This window comes from Eleutherodactylus coqui, chromosome 3, assembly GCF_035609145.1.
Source record: "Eleutherodactylus coqui strain aEleCoq1 chromosome 3, aEleCoq1.hap1, whole genome shotgun sequence".
In the NCBI taxonomy this organism is placed as follows: Eukaryota; Metazoa; Chordata; class Amphibia; order Anura; family Eleutherodactylidae; genus Eleutherodactylus; species Eleutherodactylus coqui.
Window position 1 is genome coordinate 24,368,739 of NC_089839.1, and position 17,308 is coordinate 24,386,046.

General features: G+C 47.8%; 1 protein-coding gene and 1 long non-coding RNA gene across 2 annotated transcripts in view; both read right to left on the reverse strand.

The window, feature by feature from the left end:
* Nucleotides 1-16,093, reverse strand: part of LOC136620508 (saccharopine dehydrogenase-like oxidoreductase) — a 37,914-nt gene extending 21,821 nt beyond the window's left edge. The window contains exons 1-4 of the mRNA XM_066595319.1: nt 15,815-16,093; nt 13,424-13,533; nt 6,840-6,920; nt 4,437-4,566 (exon numbers count right to left, since the gene is read on the reverse strand). Coding sequence (XP_066451416.1) covers nt 4,437-4,566; nt 6,840-6,920; nt 13,424-13,533; nt 15,815-16,013 — 520 coding nt within the window. The 5' untranslated portion in view covers nt 16,014-16,093. The remainder of the gene's footprint in view (nt 1-4,436; nt 4,567-6,839; nt 6,921-13,423; nt 13,534-15,814) is intronic.
* Nucleotides 171-2,902, reverse strand: LOC136619708 (uncharacterized). Its single transcript, XR_010791002.1, has 3 exons — nt 2,170-2,902; nt 1,933-2,066; nt 171-1,187 (listed from the first exon to the last, which is right to left on the reverse strand). It is a non-coding gene; the product is annotated as an uncharacterized lncRNA (long non-coding RNA).
* Nucleotides 16,094-17,308: the final 1,215 nt, after the last annotated feature.

Sequence of the window (17,308 nt, forward strand, 5' to 3'; positions counted from 1 at the left end):
TTTTTTTTCCTCTCCCAACAAAGTGAAAATATACTGATTTGATTGGTGCCAAAATAGTGTTGCATTTTTTTTTAACGTGTATTTGGAAACGCGGCTCTTTTTTTATCACGCCATAACTGTATTTTGTTGTAATTTGTGACTTTTTAATTCACAATTTTTTACGCTAAGGTCACCCAGAGTCTGCCTCTGCATCCATGTATACCCCAACAATGTACAGCCATAGTTGTATTGCAATTATTTCAGGGCCGCCCTCAGAGTATAAAATTGCAAAGTGCACAATCATTATACTTTTGACAAGCATTAATCAACAATCGATGCCTGCAGTCAATATCCACAATTGTTAAAACACTGTATTCCAGTTTTCTTCTGGCCTTCCATCAAGGACACGTGAATGCGGTGTTGTAACAGTATGGACAGTGTGTACCCATTGTGGATCCTGGCTGCGTGGAGTGCAGAAGTAAAGACGAAGACAAGAAAAAGCCAAACAATATTGACCTTTATTAATTGTAAACTTGTAAAACGTTTTGGAAAATGTACAAAAGTTATATATTTTTCAAAATGGCCGTGGAAACATTTTGAGCCCAACTACAAATTCTGATACCTTCGTACTGCTTCATCCCTTTGCGTGCCAAACGGTATTCTGTCTTGGTCCTGCTCAGTCCCATGCTCAAGGCGGCCCACTAGTGGGGGGAAACTCTGTGCAGCCTGTTGCCGCTGGTGAAGGATATGGCTGACCCACAGTTCCATAGGCTGTATATAGTGCCTCTAAATAAGGACCGCTGAAGTGGAAGGTTCTTGGAGACTGGAAATGCGGTCCTGTTGTTGTTGTTGGTGGTGGTGGTAGCGGCAGCTGCTGGATGCTTGACAGTTCCCCTTGGATCTGGCGGTATCGGTACCTATCAATTAAGGCCTCCAGCTCAGTCGGGCAGTTCGGCTGTGTGGCCATTTCGAAAATGTACAGATTCGAATTCTGCGTTGTAAGCTGGCAACTTTCCGGCAGCCAGCGATGCCACGTGCTGGGCAGAGCCTTTGCAAGGATCTTTGGCTGCCTGCTGACGCTGGAGGACACCGAGTACTTCTCGCTTCTAGATGCTGCCTCCATTAACATGTTAAGGAAAGAAGGCTCAGTTTCTGATTGGTTACCTTCCTCCGCTTATGTGGCTATGGTTTCAACAATGTCACTAGATCTGTAGAAAGAGAAAAAAAATCTTTAGTGTAGCTAAAATTGGTTTCTCTTGCTGGGAAACAATCACATTACGGTGCATTTAGACTCAAAGATGATTGCTCAAATAACTCTCAAACTACAGCTTTGAGCGATCATCTTTACATAACTTTTAAGTAGCTGATTAGCTACTTAAAGTTAAGCAGGCGCAGCGGGACACCGCTGTTAGTGCTGCGAAGAAAATAGCTGTTTTGTATATGCAAACAGCTGCTTTGTTCTTGCAGTTACCAGCGGTGTCCCACTGAGCTGCTAGCTCTGAGAAACAGCAGGGGAGCTGACAGCTTTTTTTGTTCTTGGAGCTGTCAGCTGGTATCCCTCTGGAAAGTCCCAGCGGAATACCAGCTGAAGGAATGCAATCAGTGCCGCCCGCTGAGAAAATTAACGTGTGGCGCTGAAAAGGCTCATCCCTAATTTCTAGCTTGCTAGAAATTAACGATGAACGAATAGCGCACGGACAGTGTGCGATGGCCGCGCATTTAGATACAACCATTAATGCTCAAAAGATGGCTTGGTTGTAATAGAGCACAGGGCAAATAAACTAGTCTCATTCATTACAAGTGTATCTCAACCATTCCAAACATACACAGCTCAACCATACCACACTCACTATAGCTATAAACTATAGCACAGCAAACACTGTTAGGGTCCTAAGCTGATCGGTCACTAATAGTATTTCCCTGTAAGAAACGCAGTATATTGCAAGAGCATACCTACGGCCGTGTTCCCGTCATTGGGCCGATGTATAGCAGTTGCTGATGCCACAGATACTGCAGCTTTCTACTGCGGTGTACTCCTTCCGGGCACTCCTCTCGGGCGCTCCTCCAGCGACGCTTTATTTCTTCCACTGAGAGAAAAAAAAAAAAGGAAAGAAGCACATTTGTAAATGTTCTGTAAAATGCAGAAATCTCAGGTTACGCAATTGAGAAAAATATCGCACCAATACTCACACAGCTACTTTCTGGCTTCCTTGGCCGATGACCAATCTTCCCCGTACACCTGGGCTGACAAATCCAACCAGGATTCTTGTGCTTGTCTTGATATTCTGCAGTAAGTATCCCAAATAGCTGGAAAGTCATGCATGATGGCAGCGAGCGTCCCCATGTCCACCATGGCTGCAGTAGGTCTTCTTCCTGGCTGTGAAAGGATATGCTCTGCCTCCTCCACTCCTACTGCCTACTTGTGATCGCCACCTTGAAAGTAGCCACCTACAAAATCACAGTACATCCGCAGTGGCATCGCCATTTATTTCTGACGCGTGAAAATCCGCGATAGAAATCCGACCATCTGAATTGACCTGCAGAAAGCAATTCTCTTCTATGGAAGTGTGCAACTGCAGAAAATCAGCAACGACAATACACCCGTGTGCATTCACCCTTAGGCCCCCTGCGGGCGGAAATGTCACGCCCCAGCCGCTGGCTCCACTCTGCACATGCACCGGTTGGCCGGCACATCAAGGAGCCAGAGCCGCAGGAGAGGTGAGTGCCACACTTGTCCCTGCAGGGGCGCGGGTCGGGTTCCGCTGCGAGAATACTCGCAGCGGGATCCGACCCCGGCCGTCTGCAGGCAGCCTTAGTCAGACCTCCTCTGGAATAATGTGTCCGGTTCTGGGCACCCGAATTTAAAGAAGACATAGACAAACTGGAGCAAGTTCAGAGAAGAGTTACCAAGATGGTGAGCGGTCTGCAAATCATGTCCTATGAGGAACGGTTAAAGGATCTGGGAATGTTTAGCTTGCAGAAGAGAAGCCTGAGAGGAGACTTAATAGCGTTCTACAAATATCTGAAGGGCTGTCACAGTGCAGAGGGATCAGCCCTATTCTCATCTGCACAAGGAAAGACTAGAAGCAATGGGATGAAACTGAAAGGGAGGAGACACAGATTAGATATTAGACAGTGAGGGGGATCAATGAGTGCAACAGGTTGCCATGGGAGGTGGGGTGTTCTCCTTCAATGGAAGTATTCAACAGGAGCTGGGCAGACGTAGGTTTTAGTGAATCCTGCACTAAGCAGGGGGTTGGACCCGATGATCCTGGAGGTCCCTTCCATCACTACCATTCTGTGATTATATGGCCTTTAATAGGTTAGAGATATATAAATGTTCCCACTCTCCATTATGGTAAAACCACAAGTCCCTCCACTTATATAATCACCCTGCGGTAAATTTCTGAGTTGACAGGGGCCTGAAATACCTGAAGCAAATCTTTAAGGACTCAGCATTTATCCCTCTTTTGTGTCTTTGCACATTAGAGTCCTTCTCAGTTTCTGCCTCTACAGCATGCGCTTCATTCATCACTTTGCTTTCTCCCTCCAGATTGGAAGATCTTCTTAGATCTGCAGAGCCGCTCAACTTGTGACTCTTCTATATATAAAGCTTAGAGAGAGCCTATTGTAAGTACACTGTACTGGGCCGAAATCTAAGTGGAAAGAGGATCTACTAGAACTTAGCGAAGATCTCTGGGAGGAAGTAACCCCCTCTTCCATCCCAATAAATGTCATAAAAACTATTTCTACATTTATTTTAACCCTGTCAGATCAAAGGCCACGTGACGCCTGTGACTCGGCTGCCCGCCTGCACTGTACCGTCTCCACAGGATCATTCATACAAGCGGTTGGATTTTTCTCCACCGCATATAATGATATTTTCTCTACTGTTGTGCTTTTTATGCACTTCCCCATATACTATCGCACTCTCAGGCGGTCGGGTCGCTGACGAAGCTTTCTCTCTTCTGGTTTTCTATACATGTATTTGTGTAATGAGATCATGTAACTGGCTGGTGGAACCATCAGAGGACTTGGCAGCTTTTCTGCACTTGATAAACCTTTTAGAAAAGGGAACTGCAACAATGCAAATAATTTATCATTAGGGATGAGCGAGTATACTCACTAAAGCACTACTCGCTCGAGTAATGTGCCTTAGCCGAGTATCTCCCTGCTCGTCCCTAAAGATTCGGAGGCCGCCGCAGCTGACAGGTGAGTTGCGGCGGGGAGCAGGGGAGAGCGGGCGGGAGAGAAAGATCTCCCCTCCGTTCCTCCCCGCTCTCCCCCGCAGCTCCCTGCCGGCCCCCGAATCTTCAGGGACGAGCAGGGAGATACTCGGCTAAAGCACATTACTCGAGCGAGTAGTGCTTTAGCGAGTATACCCGCTCATCTCTATTTGTCATCTTAATACAATCAGAACTTGTAAAGTAATTACTAGTAAAATGCCCGCTGATCACCTTGCATGCTGTTCCTAGTGAACAAAATCCCTAGATCAGCAGGGATGGAGTCAAAGCCGCAGCTGCCAACGATATACACCCCATTGTCCGCGGCCTGGTCGTTGTACTTCAGGTGCATGGATTCCAGGTACTGCGGAGTTCAGGGTAAAGATTAAACAGCAAGTCCAACTGCAGCACATAACCACAATATCACATGAAGAAAGCGACCGTCGCGGTGAAGTGCATCCTCTACCCTCTTGTGGCCATGAGTGTTTTGACATTTTGCACTTCTGGTAGTCAGTTGGCCTTGTGAAAGTGTCCCGCACAATGGTCTATCGGCCACTTTACCGTATCGCAGTGTGTATACCTGCTGTGCATTAACCCTTTCCAATCCACTGCCGGACATCATCTGACATTCTGAGTGAAGCCTCTAATGGCATCCAGCAGGGTATTCTTACTATATATTGCCAACAGCTCCGATGTTGGAGCCTCTCTGGCGCGTCCCATGCTGCAGTACTGGCTGCGGCCAGCAGATGGCGCTGATGTGTAATAGCAGAAGGAGAAAAACCTCTAGGAAACCCTGAAACAAAAATTGGATTGAAAAGGGTTAACAGGTGTATGTGCTAAAAAAGAGCCAAAACTACAGGAATGTGGGCAGGAATTATTTGCATGCAAATTAACCACTTCACAACTTCCTATCACGCTGTAATGAAAGGTGTATAGAGTGGGCTCAAGAGTAGAGTCTGCTCCATACTTGGCAGCTGTCAGCTGTTTGTCAGCGACCACTAACAGCCGTGATGAGAGTTAGCACTGATCATGGCAGTTAACTGTATAGATGCCACGGTCGAGGCTGACTGCACAACAGTCAGCGGGACGAGAGGCCTACATGGCATTCTGACAAGCTGAAGTCCTCTGTGTGGACTACAGTTTAAAAAAAAACAAATTTAACAGTAAAAATAAATATTACAAAAATAAAAAAAAAACCTTTCCCATAAGAAAAATAAATAAATAAAAAAAAAAAAAAATGATCACATTTGGTATTGCCGTAAATGTAAAAGTCCAAACTATTAAGAAAAAAAAAAATCATTATTCCACATGGTAAAGGCTGGAAACAAAAAGGACAGGGGGCCAGAATTGCGGTTTGTTTGTATCCCGGCTCCCAAAAAGTTTTCTCTTGTTAAATAAAAAGGATGCATATTTTCTAAAATTGTAATATTAAAAACTACAGCTCACCCAGCTAAGAACAAGCCCCCATATGGCTAATAGACAAAATAAATAAAGACGCCACGGGTATCAAAAAATGGGGACAAAGCAATTTTTCTTTAAGGAAAAAAAATTAAAAAGGTGTTTTTTAGGGAGAATACTACTGATGACCGATCCGCACGATAGCTCATCAATAGTTGATTGGTCGGGGTCCCGAGCGACAGACACCAGCCAATCAGCTGAGCGGGAGCATGCTGTCAGCGCTGCAAATACACAAAGGTCGGAGCGGAAATCTCTGCGCCGACCTTTGTAAAATGGCCAGGGCTTGCAACTGCAGGCACGGCTCTCATTTAAATCGCGCCTCACTGTCAGGGCGCATTCAGATGACCGTATATCGGCCGGGTATTCACGCCGGCCGATATACGGTGTGTCTCTTTGCAGGGGGAGGAGGCTGGAAGAGCCGGGAGCAGTGCTCTGAGCTCCCGCCCCCTCTCTACCTCCTCTCCACCCCTATGCGCTATTTGCAATGAGAGGAGGCGGGGCGAGGCCAAGTTTTGGGAATTAGCTCCACCCCCATCCCGCCTCTCCTCATTGAAAATAGTGCAGGGGGGTGGAGAGGAGGCAGAGAGGGGGCGGGAGCTCAGAGCACTGCTCCCGGCTCTTCCAGCCTCCTCCCCCTGCAGAGAGGGACGCTGTATATCAGCTGGGTGTGAAAACCCGGCCGCTATACGGTTGTCTGAATGCAGCCTCATCGCAATGACTGGATGGTGTCATGGTTATTACTAAAGAAGAGGTCAGTGCAAAATGTATCATTTGTTATTGAGGTCTGTGCGGTGAAGTGGTTTGCGGAACCTTTTTGATGCTGCGATCTAAATACTGGTAAACGTCTGACGGTATCATTTCACAGGGTGATCACCGGAATTATAATTAGAGAACTATAACAGTTGTCTCATGTACAGGTGGTTACCGACAGGGCACGGAGCGAGACATTGCTCATTTGTCAGAGTCGCTTGATTTTTAGCACAACAAACCTGCAACTGTTACGCCTTATAAACGGGAGCCGCTTAATGTTTGAGTGACTCCTGTCTACTGTTAATGGAGGTGGGGGGCCGGAATGATCGCCAGCCGCTTCACCTCCATTTACTTGAAAGGCTACACGGAAATTTGAATAATGTGCTAACTCCAAGCACACAAGCCATTCTGAGCGCCTGGAACACTTACCTGGGCTTCTCCACTGATATCAACAAAGTGCGTTTTATTTTCAACGCAGGCTCGGACCACAGCTTCACCGTAAAATCTGTACTAAAAATATAAAGTGCACATTCAGAAAATTAAAAAAAATAAAAAATAAAAAAAATCATCAATATATCTTTGGAACATAATATACCAAGCGTATAATAGCAGGCGCGGATTTCGGTCGCGTATGTTCGATTTTTTTACGCGCTGTAAATTTGCCCATGTGAACAAATGCACTAAAAACCAATGCCTCAGATAGTCGCGTGTATCGGGCCGGCATGAAAATGTGGCTACATACGTATATACACATTGAATAAAGCCTAATGCTGAGACAGCAGATATTTATTACTGGTCATTAGTTTTAGAACACCTCCATTTTTTCTGTTATTTTTGACATTAACAGTCCAACAAATAGGATGAAAAGGTTTAAAAGAAAGTTAAAAACCATCAAGAGGTTACGACATTTTAACCTGAAAACACAACAATCTGAATTTATGATTTTTACCAAAGGGCTTTTTCAGGGAACACATCAAGGACAACTGCTCTGCAGCAAGGAAGCAAATTATGGTTTAAGATTGGATGCAAACTATTCCAGCAGGGGTCTGTCGCTTACTTTCAGACCCTCCAATTCTATATAAGCATTGTTGGAACAGATTCCATCACAACACCCTCTAAGGCAGGACGTGGACAGTTTTGCTCCCCAGTACAGAGCACATAGCTATCACAATGGCAAGAAAAAGGCAGTTAACCAAAGAAGACATACAAACTTAACTCTTTGAAGTGCAAGTCTGAACTACAGAGAAATTACTAAGAAAGCCAAGGTGGCAGTCAGTACAGTTTTCTACACCACAAGGGGATCTCCTGACTTTGAGAGTTTGATATACAGTATATCTTTAAGCGTAGGTCCCAGCAAACCCTAGCATGAAGTAGTGTGTGAGAATAGGCCCTCACTGCCTCCGAGTCTCCAATCCTTCAGGAACCCAAGACATGGAACAGACGCACCACAGACTCTTGAAATGAGATGCACAGAAAAATAGTTTTATTCCATTTGGCATAAAAAGGTCCCACATACAGAAGAAGGCAGATTCAGACACAGTGCCATGGGAATCTCAGTAGTACCCGACAGACTGTGGGTTCCTGTTAATCTCAGGTTACATGCTACGTAGGAGTTTTAAGGGCCTTCCTCAATTAGAAATTGTAGCCTTTTGTAACCATTTCTAATCAGCTTAGATATGGCTCCGCAAAACGAAATTCTTTGCTTATCTGATGCGCACTGTGCAAAAGGTCATTCTTTATGACTAACTAGCTGATATACCTGGCCTTGCGCAAGTTAATTTGATACAGGTGTTTACGTGTTGTTTGCACGGAAATTATGATGTCATGGTTGCTTTAGGAGGACCAGAAGAATAAAATATGTATACAGAGAGAAGCGTTAGATTCTCCTCAGGCTGCATGTACGGATGTCCCTCTGCAGAATGTGTCACCCCTCCCACTCTCCTCATTTAGGACCTAAAGAATGCTTGCGCCAAATTTCACGCTTGTACAACACCGAGAAGTTACATTACATAGGGGTGCATTTACTTTTGCAATTAGCATTGAATAATAGAGTTGTGACCCGTTTACTTTTCCAATTTAGGACCTAAAGAATGCTCCTGCCAAATTTCATATTTGTACGACATCGGGAAGTTAGAGAATTTGTGGTCTTCAGTTAGTGAGGGCTTTCACCCTTATATAGGTAGATTAAAGGGGTACTTACCTCCTCTCCAGACGCTGGGATCTAGTGCTGCAACCTACTGCGGTTCTGGAGACTGGTGACAGATAAGGTCACAGGAAGTCAGCTGACCACTGCAGCATCACCGCCCCCTTCTCTAGGCACCGACGCTCACATAGTCAGCGACTTGATGCCTAGAGTTCAAGAACGTGACGCTGCAGACTCATTGTGAAATCACCTGTCACAACAAACCCTGTGACTGCAGTGGGCTGCAGCGCTGGATCCCAGTGTCCATAGGTGGTAAGTATTTTTTACCTCAGGGAGTCCTATTGAATGGTGTTGTCCAGTAACCGTACAACCGTTAAAGAAAAACCTCTTGCAAAGTGTGCATCAGATGAGCAGAAAAGTTTTTTTTTTTGCAGAACCTTACCTTTTCTGACAGCGGAATTTAAATGTCCTGAAAGCTTCCTATAGTGCTGCTCCCTGATTGGCCCTCCTGCACCACCTGAGAGGCGACCCCCGTATCCACAGCAAGCCAGCAGAAGTGGAAGGGGTAGGAATAGTGGAGGTGATGACTGAGGTACTGTGTATTAGACAACACTGCACCATTGTTGGCCTTGTGTAATACTGAGGTCTCCGGCCGTCTACAGTAGATCTTCCTCTGAATAGGAAGCAGCGGGTATCCCCATTTATTTATAAAACTTAGCCCTACTAAAGTTTAGCATTTTCGTAACTCCCCGATAAAACTCCCTACTGAAAGACCAGTTGAAAATCATATTATGGTCACCATTTCCCAGGTGCCTCCCAACTTGCACCCCTGTTATTCTGTCAGGTCTGTTGGTTAACCCCTTAGTGACAGCTCCATAGTGTTTTTACGTTTTAAAAAGTGGGCTTTAATCCTAGAGGAAAAAATAAAATGCATCCTTTTTGGATTAAAGCCACGTGGGCCGAGGACGTGACCGCTCCATGCTGTCGGTTCCCGGAGGTAACCAACAACATGGAGCTGTCATGGAGGGCTGCGGGGAGCCCCCTCCCTTTACCCATGCGATCGGCACTGTCCAATGGATAGCGACGATCGCATTAAAGTACATAAAAAGATAGAAGCTGGAGTTTCAGCTCCCCTCACGATTCGCATCCATGAGGGGCGCTGAAACTAATCACCTCCCTCCTCCATGATGTCCCGTGATGATCTGGTCCGGAACGGACCCTCCACCGTCTAGTGCGCATGCGCATCAAAGGAGGTTTGGCAGCACATGCGCAGAAGAGGAGATCGGCGCGGGGCATTTGAAATCAGTCACGTGAACGCTGCTATCCAATAGACAACGGCGATCACGTAGAAGTAAAAAGAAGTTAAAATTTCACCTCCTGTCACAGATCCAATCCATGAGGGGAGGCGAAATTACTTGCCTAAGGCCTCCTGCACACGTGCGTATTTGCATGGCGGAGTCGGCGGCGGGCGTCCGCCTTCAGACTCTGTAGCAAATACAGCCCATAGTATTAAATGGCAAAGTGCCACTTCATCTCCACGAGTGGAAATAGATTACGATTTTCTGCTCGCGGAGAATAAACCGCAGCATGCTGCGATTTTGTGCGGGTTACGCATGGCCGGCTTCCATTGAAGTATTGTGGGATACGTGTTACACGTGACTGTGGATGTGCTGGCCGGCACTCCGTCGTGTGCAGTAGTGTGTGCAGAAGCCGCCGGACAGGTATTCTGGGTGCACCAGGTCCGACCTGTCCCCTGTGCAGGAGGCCTAAGGCCTCCAGTGATGTCCCCGGACAGGATCTTTATCTGTTGACTTCAGCGCATGCACGTCGTCAAAGTGGCGGACGCAAGCACAGAAGCTGGGGAGTGTCCGAGAAATGTAAAATCTCCTTTCTCCTGGCTACTAAAGGTAGCCGAGAGCCTGGAGCAGTGACCGAGCGCCGCGGTGAGCGGTCTCAGGTCACGTGATCGCCGTTATCCAATGGATAATGGCGATCACGAAAAACAGTTATACGTCAATGCTCCTTTCAGTTTGGGCCCCGTTGTGCAGCCAGACATAAGATTAGGGCCACAATGGGTATATTTCTGAACACGGGACAAACAGGGGGATCCATTTTGGGGTGAAGGTCTTCATACTCATGTGTGCTGTACAAAAAAAAAACGCAACAGATTTTTAAAATGACACGATTGCCAAAAAAATGAAAACCGTAATTTTTCCCTTCTGCTTTGCTCAGATTTATTGAAATATTGTAAGATCAAAATATACCCCTAGATGAATTCATTAAGGGGTCTAGTTTTTAAAATGGGGTCTTTTGTGGGGGTTTTCGATCGTTTTGGGCGCTCAAGGGCTCTACAAGTGGGCAATGGGCCTAAACCACCTTCAAGCAAAATGTCTGATCTGAAATCCACCGGCTGCTCCTTTCAGTTTGGGCCCCGTTGTGCATACAGACATGAGATTAGGGCCACAATGGGTATGTCCCTGAACACGGGATAAACAGGGGGATCCATTTTGGGGTGTAAATTCTCATTTGTCTTTAAAATGACATTTGCAAAAATATCAAATTTTATTTTTCCCCCCTCTAAATTGCATTCCTTCCTGAAAAAAAACGTAGGGTCAAAATACTCCTGACCCCCTCAGTGGATACATTACGGGGTCTAGTTTTTAAAGTGGGGTCATCCATCATTCTGACACTCATGAGCCTTTGCAATCTTGGGTTGGTAGGAAAACAAAGTGTTCCTCAAAATGCTGAAAGTAATGTTAAATTTGTACGTCTTCTAAATGGTTAAAAAAAAGGGCAAAGTTTTTCAAGTGTTCATCCAGAATAAAGTAAACAGATGGAAATATACATCTTAGCAAAAACTTGTACAGTATGTTTGCACATATTTGAGATATTACAGTTGAAAATGTGAAAAAAAAAATTATTTTGTCAATTTTAATAAATATTCACAAACTCTATTGGTCTATTTTTACCACCGCCAACATGTGATGTGAAAACAAGGTCAGAATCACTGGGATATGCAAAACCTTTACGGAGTTATTCTATGTTAAAGAGACACGTCAGATTTCCACAATTTGGCTCCGTCACTAAGGCGTAAACAGGCTTCATCACTAAGGGGTTAATATTAGGTCCAATATGGCCGTCCCTCTAGTAGAGTCCTGTACACGTTGGGTGAGGTAATTATCTTTAGTAATTGACAGAAAGTTGTTGCCAGTTTTTTTTGGGCTGCTAGAAGATGAGCGATAATGATAGTCGCTCATCGTGCAGTTTAAACAGCCGCTGTTCCATAGCGAACGGCACCTGAGTTATGTGAATGGAGAGGGGCGGGGGAGCGAGAGGAGAGAAATCTCCTGCGCTGCCTCCTGCTGGCCGCTCTGTGTGCGCGCCAGCTGTGCGGGGATACAGGGACCAGTGTTGGGTATCGTTTGCCAGACACTTGTCCAATGTGAATGGGCCTTAAGAAATAGCACACTGACATATGTCTGCTTTATACAGCACTTATCTGTAACCCTCCTGCTCCTCCTCTGATTGGCCAAGACACAACATTCCACAGATGCAATTTATCACACACCCTAATTGGGTAACCCTGTCCTTAATCACCTGTGCAAAGGTATCCGCCCTCTTGTATCCATAAAGCCCCCTGTCGACGACCGTGAATTCGCTGGTGGTAAATCGCCGGCGAATCATGCAGGCTGAAGGTTTCCATAGAATTGCTATGAAAAGCGCCGGCCCCCGTCCATGAGTGGAGAATCATTGCGAATAATTTGCAGCATGCTGTGAATTGCCCCGATTCTCCGCGGTCGGCCTGTCAGATAGGCTAACCTGCGGAGAACTGTGTGCCAGCTCCTGCTCCCGGGCGGCGGCTCCCGCGGCAGAGATCCGCCGTGAGATACTGCAATGCCTGTGGACAGGGGGCCTTAGTATCTGGCCGTTCTCTGTGATTGTTATGTGAAAATGCAAGTCATTGTTTACTATTCCTTCACTCTTCGTTTGTCGCTCCCTTTCAACCAACATAAAAATCATCTCTGGATTGCCGACTTCTTGCTGCACGTAAACGTTCCCCGTTCAGCGAGAATCTCCCCGCCTAAACACTCTGCAGGAGCGCCAACAACTAGCGGGGACATCAGCGCTGCTGCGGTCGTCCCGGGTCAGTGAGACGCACAAGTAGACTAGATGGGCTCTTAAATGTAACAATATAACCCTCCGATATATTATACCTCGATACAATGTATTCAACCTCTAGGGGAAAAAAAAGAATATAGCTACAATGTATCAGCTAGAAGAGAACTAGGACTTGATATAAAATCGGGAACGATGCACTCAGCAATTCCACTAACCTCAAGTCACAGACTTAACCATCTCCACTTCAATGTCGGACCTGTTCCGACATCGGCGCTATAGAGGAAGCTCATGATACCGGAACAGGCCCGCCACTGCAGTGCATCTGCACCCGCTCGTCAGACACATCGGGTGCAGATGCACTCCTGCACTGGTTCTCATCGAGGACCCCTGAGGAGAAGGCGGAAAGGGTTTTTAACCCCCTCTGCCTTCTCCTGTACACATTACATAGCGCTCAATTAGCACTATATAATGCAGAGAGAACGCAAAAGTAACACTTCCACATTCCGCCTGGCGATCATGTGATCGCCGGGAGCCTCCTGATCTCAGCTGTCACAGCCGAGATCAGGAGGGTGAAAAGAGAATTACTTTCATATTCCCCGGCGATCATGTGACCGCCAGCACCCTCCTGTCGGAGATCAGGAGGGTGAAGGGAGAATGGAGCTGGGGAGAATAGAGGGGGGGGGGGGGGGGGAAATGGATTGGAAAGGGTTAAGAAACAGCCCAAACAGTTGTGCCCCCTTCTGATACTTACTGGTCCCACGCAGTCCAGAACAACAGAGGCCTTCTTGCACATATCAGCCAGCGAGTCGTCATCATTAATGTCGCAGATTACAATATCAATGGACTTCAGATGTGGTTTCCCTGGAAACACAATGGATAGAAGCCGTGATGGGTACTGGGATGTAGACTTTACCCCTCGTTTACTGCTCACGTGATTACAGCTACGGGAAGGAATAGCCATCACAGTACCCGCCTGCGGCAGAGCCACGTTGGTAAGGTTGCCTGTGATATGACATGGCAGTGCGGGTGAAGCAGCCGCACACATGGAGCCATAGGCAGTCATAGTGCCTGGAGCCTCTACCTCCAGAGCCCGCAGGCAAGTGTGCTCCGTCCAAGTGCAGCTGCCATACTGGTGCCCACCATAACAGTCAGCCAGAGGACCTGGAACAGGGCGGCTGCGTTGGACCCGGAGGCCACTTAACCCCTTAGTCTCCATAGAGGAGAGCGCGGCCGCGTCGAAAATAAACAAACAAAAAAAAAAGTAAATAGACATGCTGCATCTTCTGAAACCGCAGCTGCGACGGCCGCAACCGTGGTTTCAGCCGGATTTACCGCAGCGGATTAGCCGTCCCGTGTGGACGAGGTTTCTGAGAAATCTCGTCCACATGGCTGGCTAATCCTGAGATTAGGGGCCACAGGCGGATTTGCCGCGGCAAAACCGCCCTGTGTGAACCCAGCCTTATAGTTACTAGAGAGGAGCGAGCGTACTCGCTGAGGCAAACTACTCGAGTGGTGCCTTATGAGAGTACCTGCCCGCTCGTCTCTCAAGATTCGGGTGTCGGCGGGGGGCGTCGGGGAGGAACGGGGGGAGATCACTGTCTCCCTGCTCACTCCCGCAACTCACCGCTCTCCCCAGCCGGCACCCGAATCTTTTCTTCCGAGAGGGCAGGTACTCGCTAAGGGCAATGCTCGCTCATCTCTAATGTTTACCTATCGCCGTCGCTGCTTGCTGTTTTGTTGTGGGGAGAAATGGGGAAAAAAAACGACAATCCGCCATCTTTCAGTGCGTCTTGTTTCTACGGCGTACACACTGCAACAAAAATGACCCGATCCCTTAATTCTGCGGGTCGGTACGATCGCTGCGATACCAAACTTGTAGGTTTTTTGCTGTACTAATATAATTTTTTTAAAGAGATTTAATTTTTTTTAAAATTATTTTCTGCCGCCATCTTCTGCGCACAATGCCGTATTTGTCCGCCGACACGGTTGTGCGGGGCTCGTTTTGTGCCGAACGTCCTGTAGTTTCAGTTGGCACCATTTTTGAATACATGGGACGCTTTTTATTAGATTTTTTTTTTCTTGGCAACATGGTGAACAAAAAAAAATAAATAAATAAAAATAAAGCGCATTTCTGGCGTTCTCTTTTCTTTTATTTCCCCGGACAATGTTCACTGTGCGCTCTAAAAATGCATCACTTTGATAGATTGGACTGTTAAGGCCGCAGCGATACCAAATATCTTTTCTTGTTTTATTATTTAGATTTTTTTATTGTAAATATGGCAAAAGGAGGTTTTTTTTACTAACTTTTTTTTTATTTTTTATAAATAGTTAATAAATAATAAAAAATAAAACTTTATTCTTATGTTTACATTTTCTTTTAGCCCCCTTGGGGACCACAACATGCGATGCTTTGATCGCTCCTGTAGTATGATGTGATGTACAGCTTTACATCATACTGCATCCTGACAGGCAGCCCATCCCCCATCCCCCATCCCCCCCCCCCCTCCCCCATTAAAAGTAGTACAGCAAAAAAGAAAAACGACCCCTATACATTAAGTCCTGTGGTAGCCGGTCCGACCCCCAGAGTGAAGTTATCGGGTCATTTATACTGCAGTGTCTGGGCGCCATCAGTGTGCCCTTCATCCGGCATCCTCTGCCTAGTAGCGCCCCCTAGAGACTGCCAGCGGTGAGGGCGGCATAAAGACGCAGCGGATACGTGGGCGCGCGCAGCGACGAGGGCGGCATAAAGACGCAGCGGATACGTGGGCGCGCGCAGCGACGAGGGCGGCATAAAGACGCAGCGCATACGTAGGCGCACGCAGCGACGAGGGCGGCATAAAGACGCAGCGCATACGTAGGCGCACGCAGCGACGAGGGCGGCATAAAGACGCAGCGCATACGTAGGCGCACGCAGTGACGAGCCCTCCCGCAGCAGCAATCACATAGACCCGCAGAAGTGGCAGAAATACCCAGGCGGCGGCCATCTGTGGGTGTATAAACAGTCAGCAGCGGCAGGAAGCAGCCCGAGGGCGCCCTGCGGGTGACGGGACAGAAGGCTGCTGCGCCTGATTGGAGGCGGCGAGAGAGCAGCTACAGACTGCAGGGACACCACTAGGGGGCGCTCTACTAACGTCGCACTTACCGAGCTTCTCAGCCGCCGAGCTCAGCACCTGCTCCAGCTTCTTCTGGCTCCTGCCCGCAATCGCCCAGCGGAGCGGCTGGCCCCTGTAATCCTCCCCGTCCGCCACCCGGGCCAGCTCCTCCACAACGTACTGCCCGGTGAAGCCGGTAGCCCCGAATATCACTATCTGGTAGGGACGGTTTGACGCTCTGGTCGCCATAGTGACTGTGAGTGTGACTGACGGTGAGTAGCGGAACACCGACGGAAGAGCGCGACAGGCAGCGGGCGGAGCTACTGACAGATGGGCGGAGTTGCTGACAGTTGGGCGGGGCCTCAAGTGAGGAACGCCGCTCCGCCTATGACAGTTGTAGAGTGTATTCCCACGTGTGATGGGCGGAGCTGCACCCGGTGGGGCGGGTTGTATTCTCGCATGCAGGCGGTTGGGAGGTGGCAGCAGATTGGTCCATTATCTTTGCCCATTCTTCCTATGGAGTAGTATGGTAATTAAATTCCTAATTAGGGCCGCTTGTCTTCTGTCCCTCCGCTGTCCGCAGCGTCGCTCCCTCTTTTTTTCAGCTTCCATAGACTTCTATGACAGTATTCTGCGTAAAACGGACAAAGGTATAACAAGCCCTTTCATTTAGCGGACTATGATTTTGCGCAGTAAAGCCCCGTTGGTCTGCAGGCGTCCATTGACATGGAAGGTGTCGCTGCGCTGAGTTGTACCTGCCAGATCTTCATATCCAGAAATGCCTCCACAAATATGTCCGTCGACCCTCAGAGTGCGATATCAGTGAATACACCCTAAGGGCTCCTGCCCACGGCCGTGTCGGACTCTGTCAGCGGAATATCGCAGCGGGGTCTGGCACGGCGCCCCCAAAGATCCCATACTCACGTGTCCGGATCCTCCGCACGAGTCCCGTCTGGCAAGGCATCACGCATGCGCAGCATTACGCATGACACGCCGACAGTTGGTGGTGACGCGTAATCACGCAATACTTCCACTGTGCTTACAGCAAAAGTATCGCGGGACGGACGGCTTCCATTGACTACAATGGAAGCCGGACACGCATTTTCCCGCAGCAATTAGAGCATACAGCAATTTCTTCCACGCTGCGGAATTCACAGCGCGAACGTTGACATGCAGAAAGCTATTAGATTCAATAGAACCTAATACCGTGTTTGCCCCAAAAAGGGCACAGTGTCTTATTTTCAGGGGGTGGGGGTTGGGGTGCTTATACTCACCTGGTCCGCGGCGGCGCTGCGGTAAACTTTGCCCTCCTCGTCTCACAGCTGAGCTTCTGCTGGTGACGGGACTTTGAATACCCCGCCTCCAGCAAAGCCATTCGCTGAATGGCTGTGACTGGATCATCAAGCGCCGGCTGTGATTGGCTGCTGGCGCTCGATTAGCCAATCACAACACTTGCTTTACTGGAGGCGGGGTATTCAAACCCCGTCACCAGCAGAAGCTCAGCTGTGAGACGAGGAGGATGAAGTTTACCGCAGCGCCGCCGG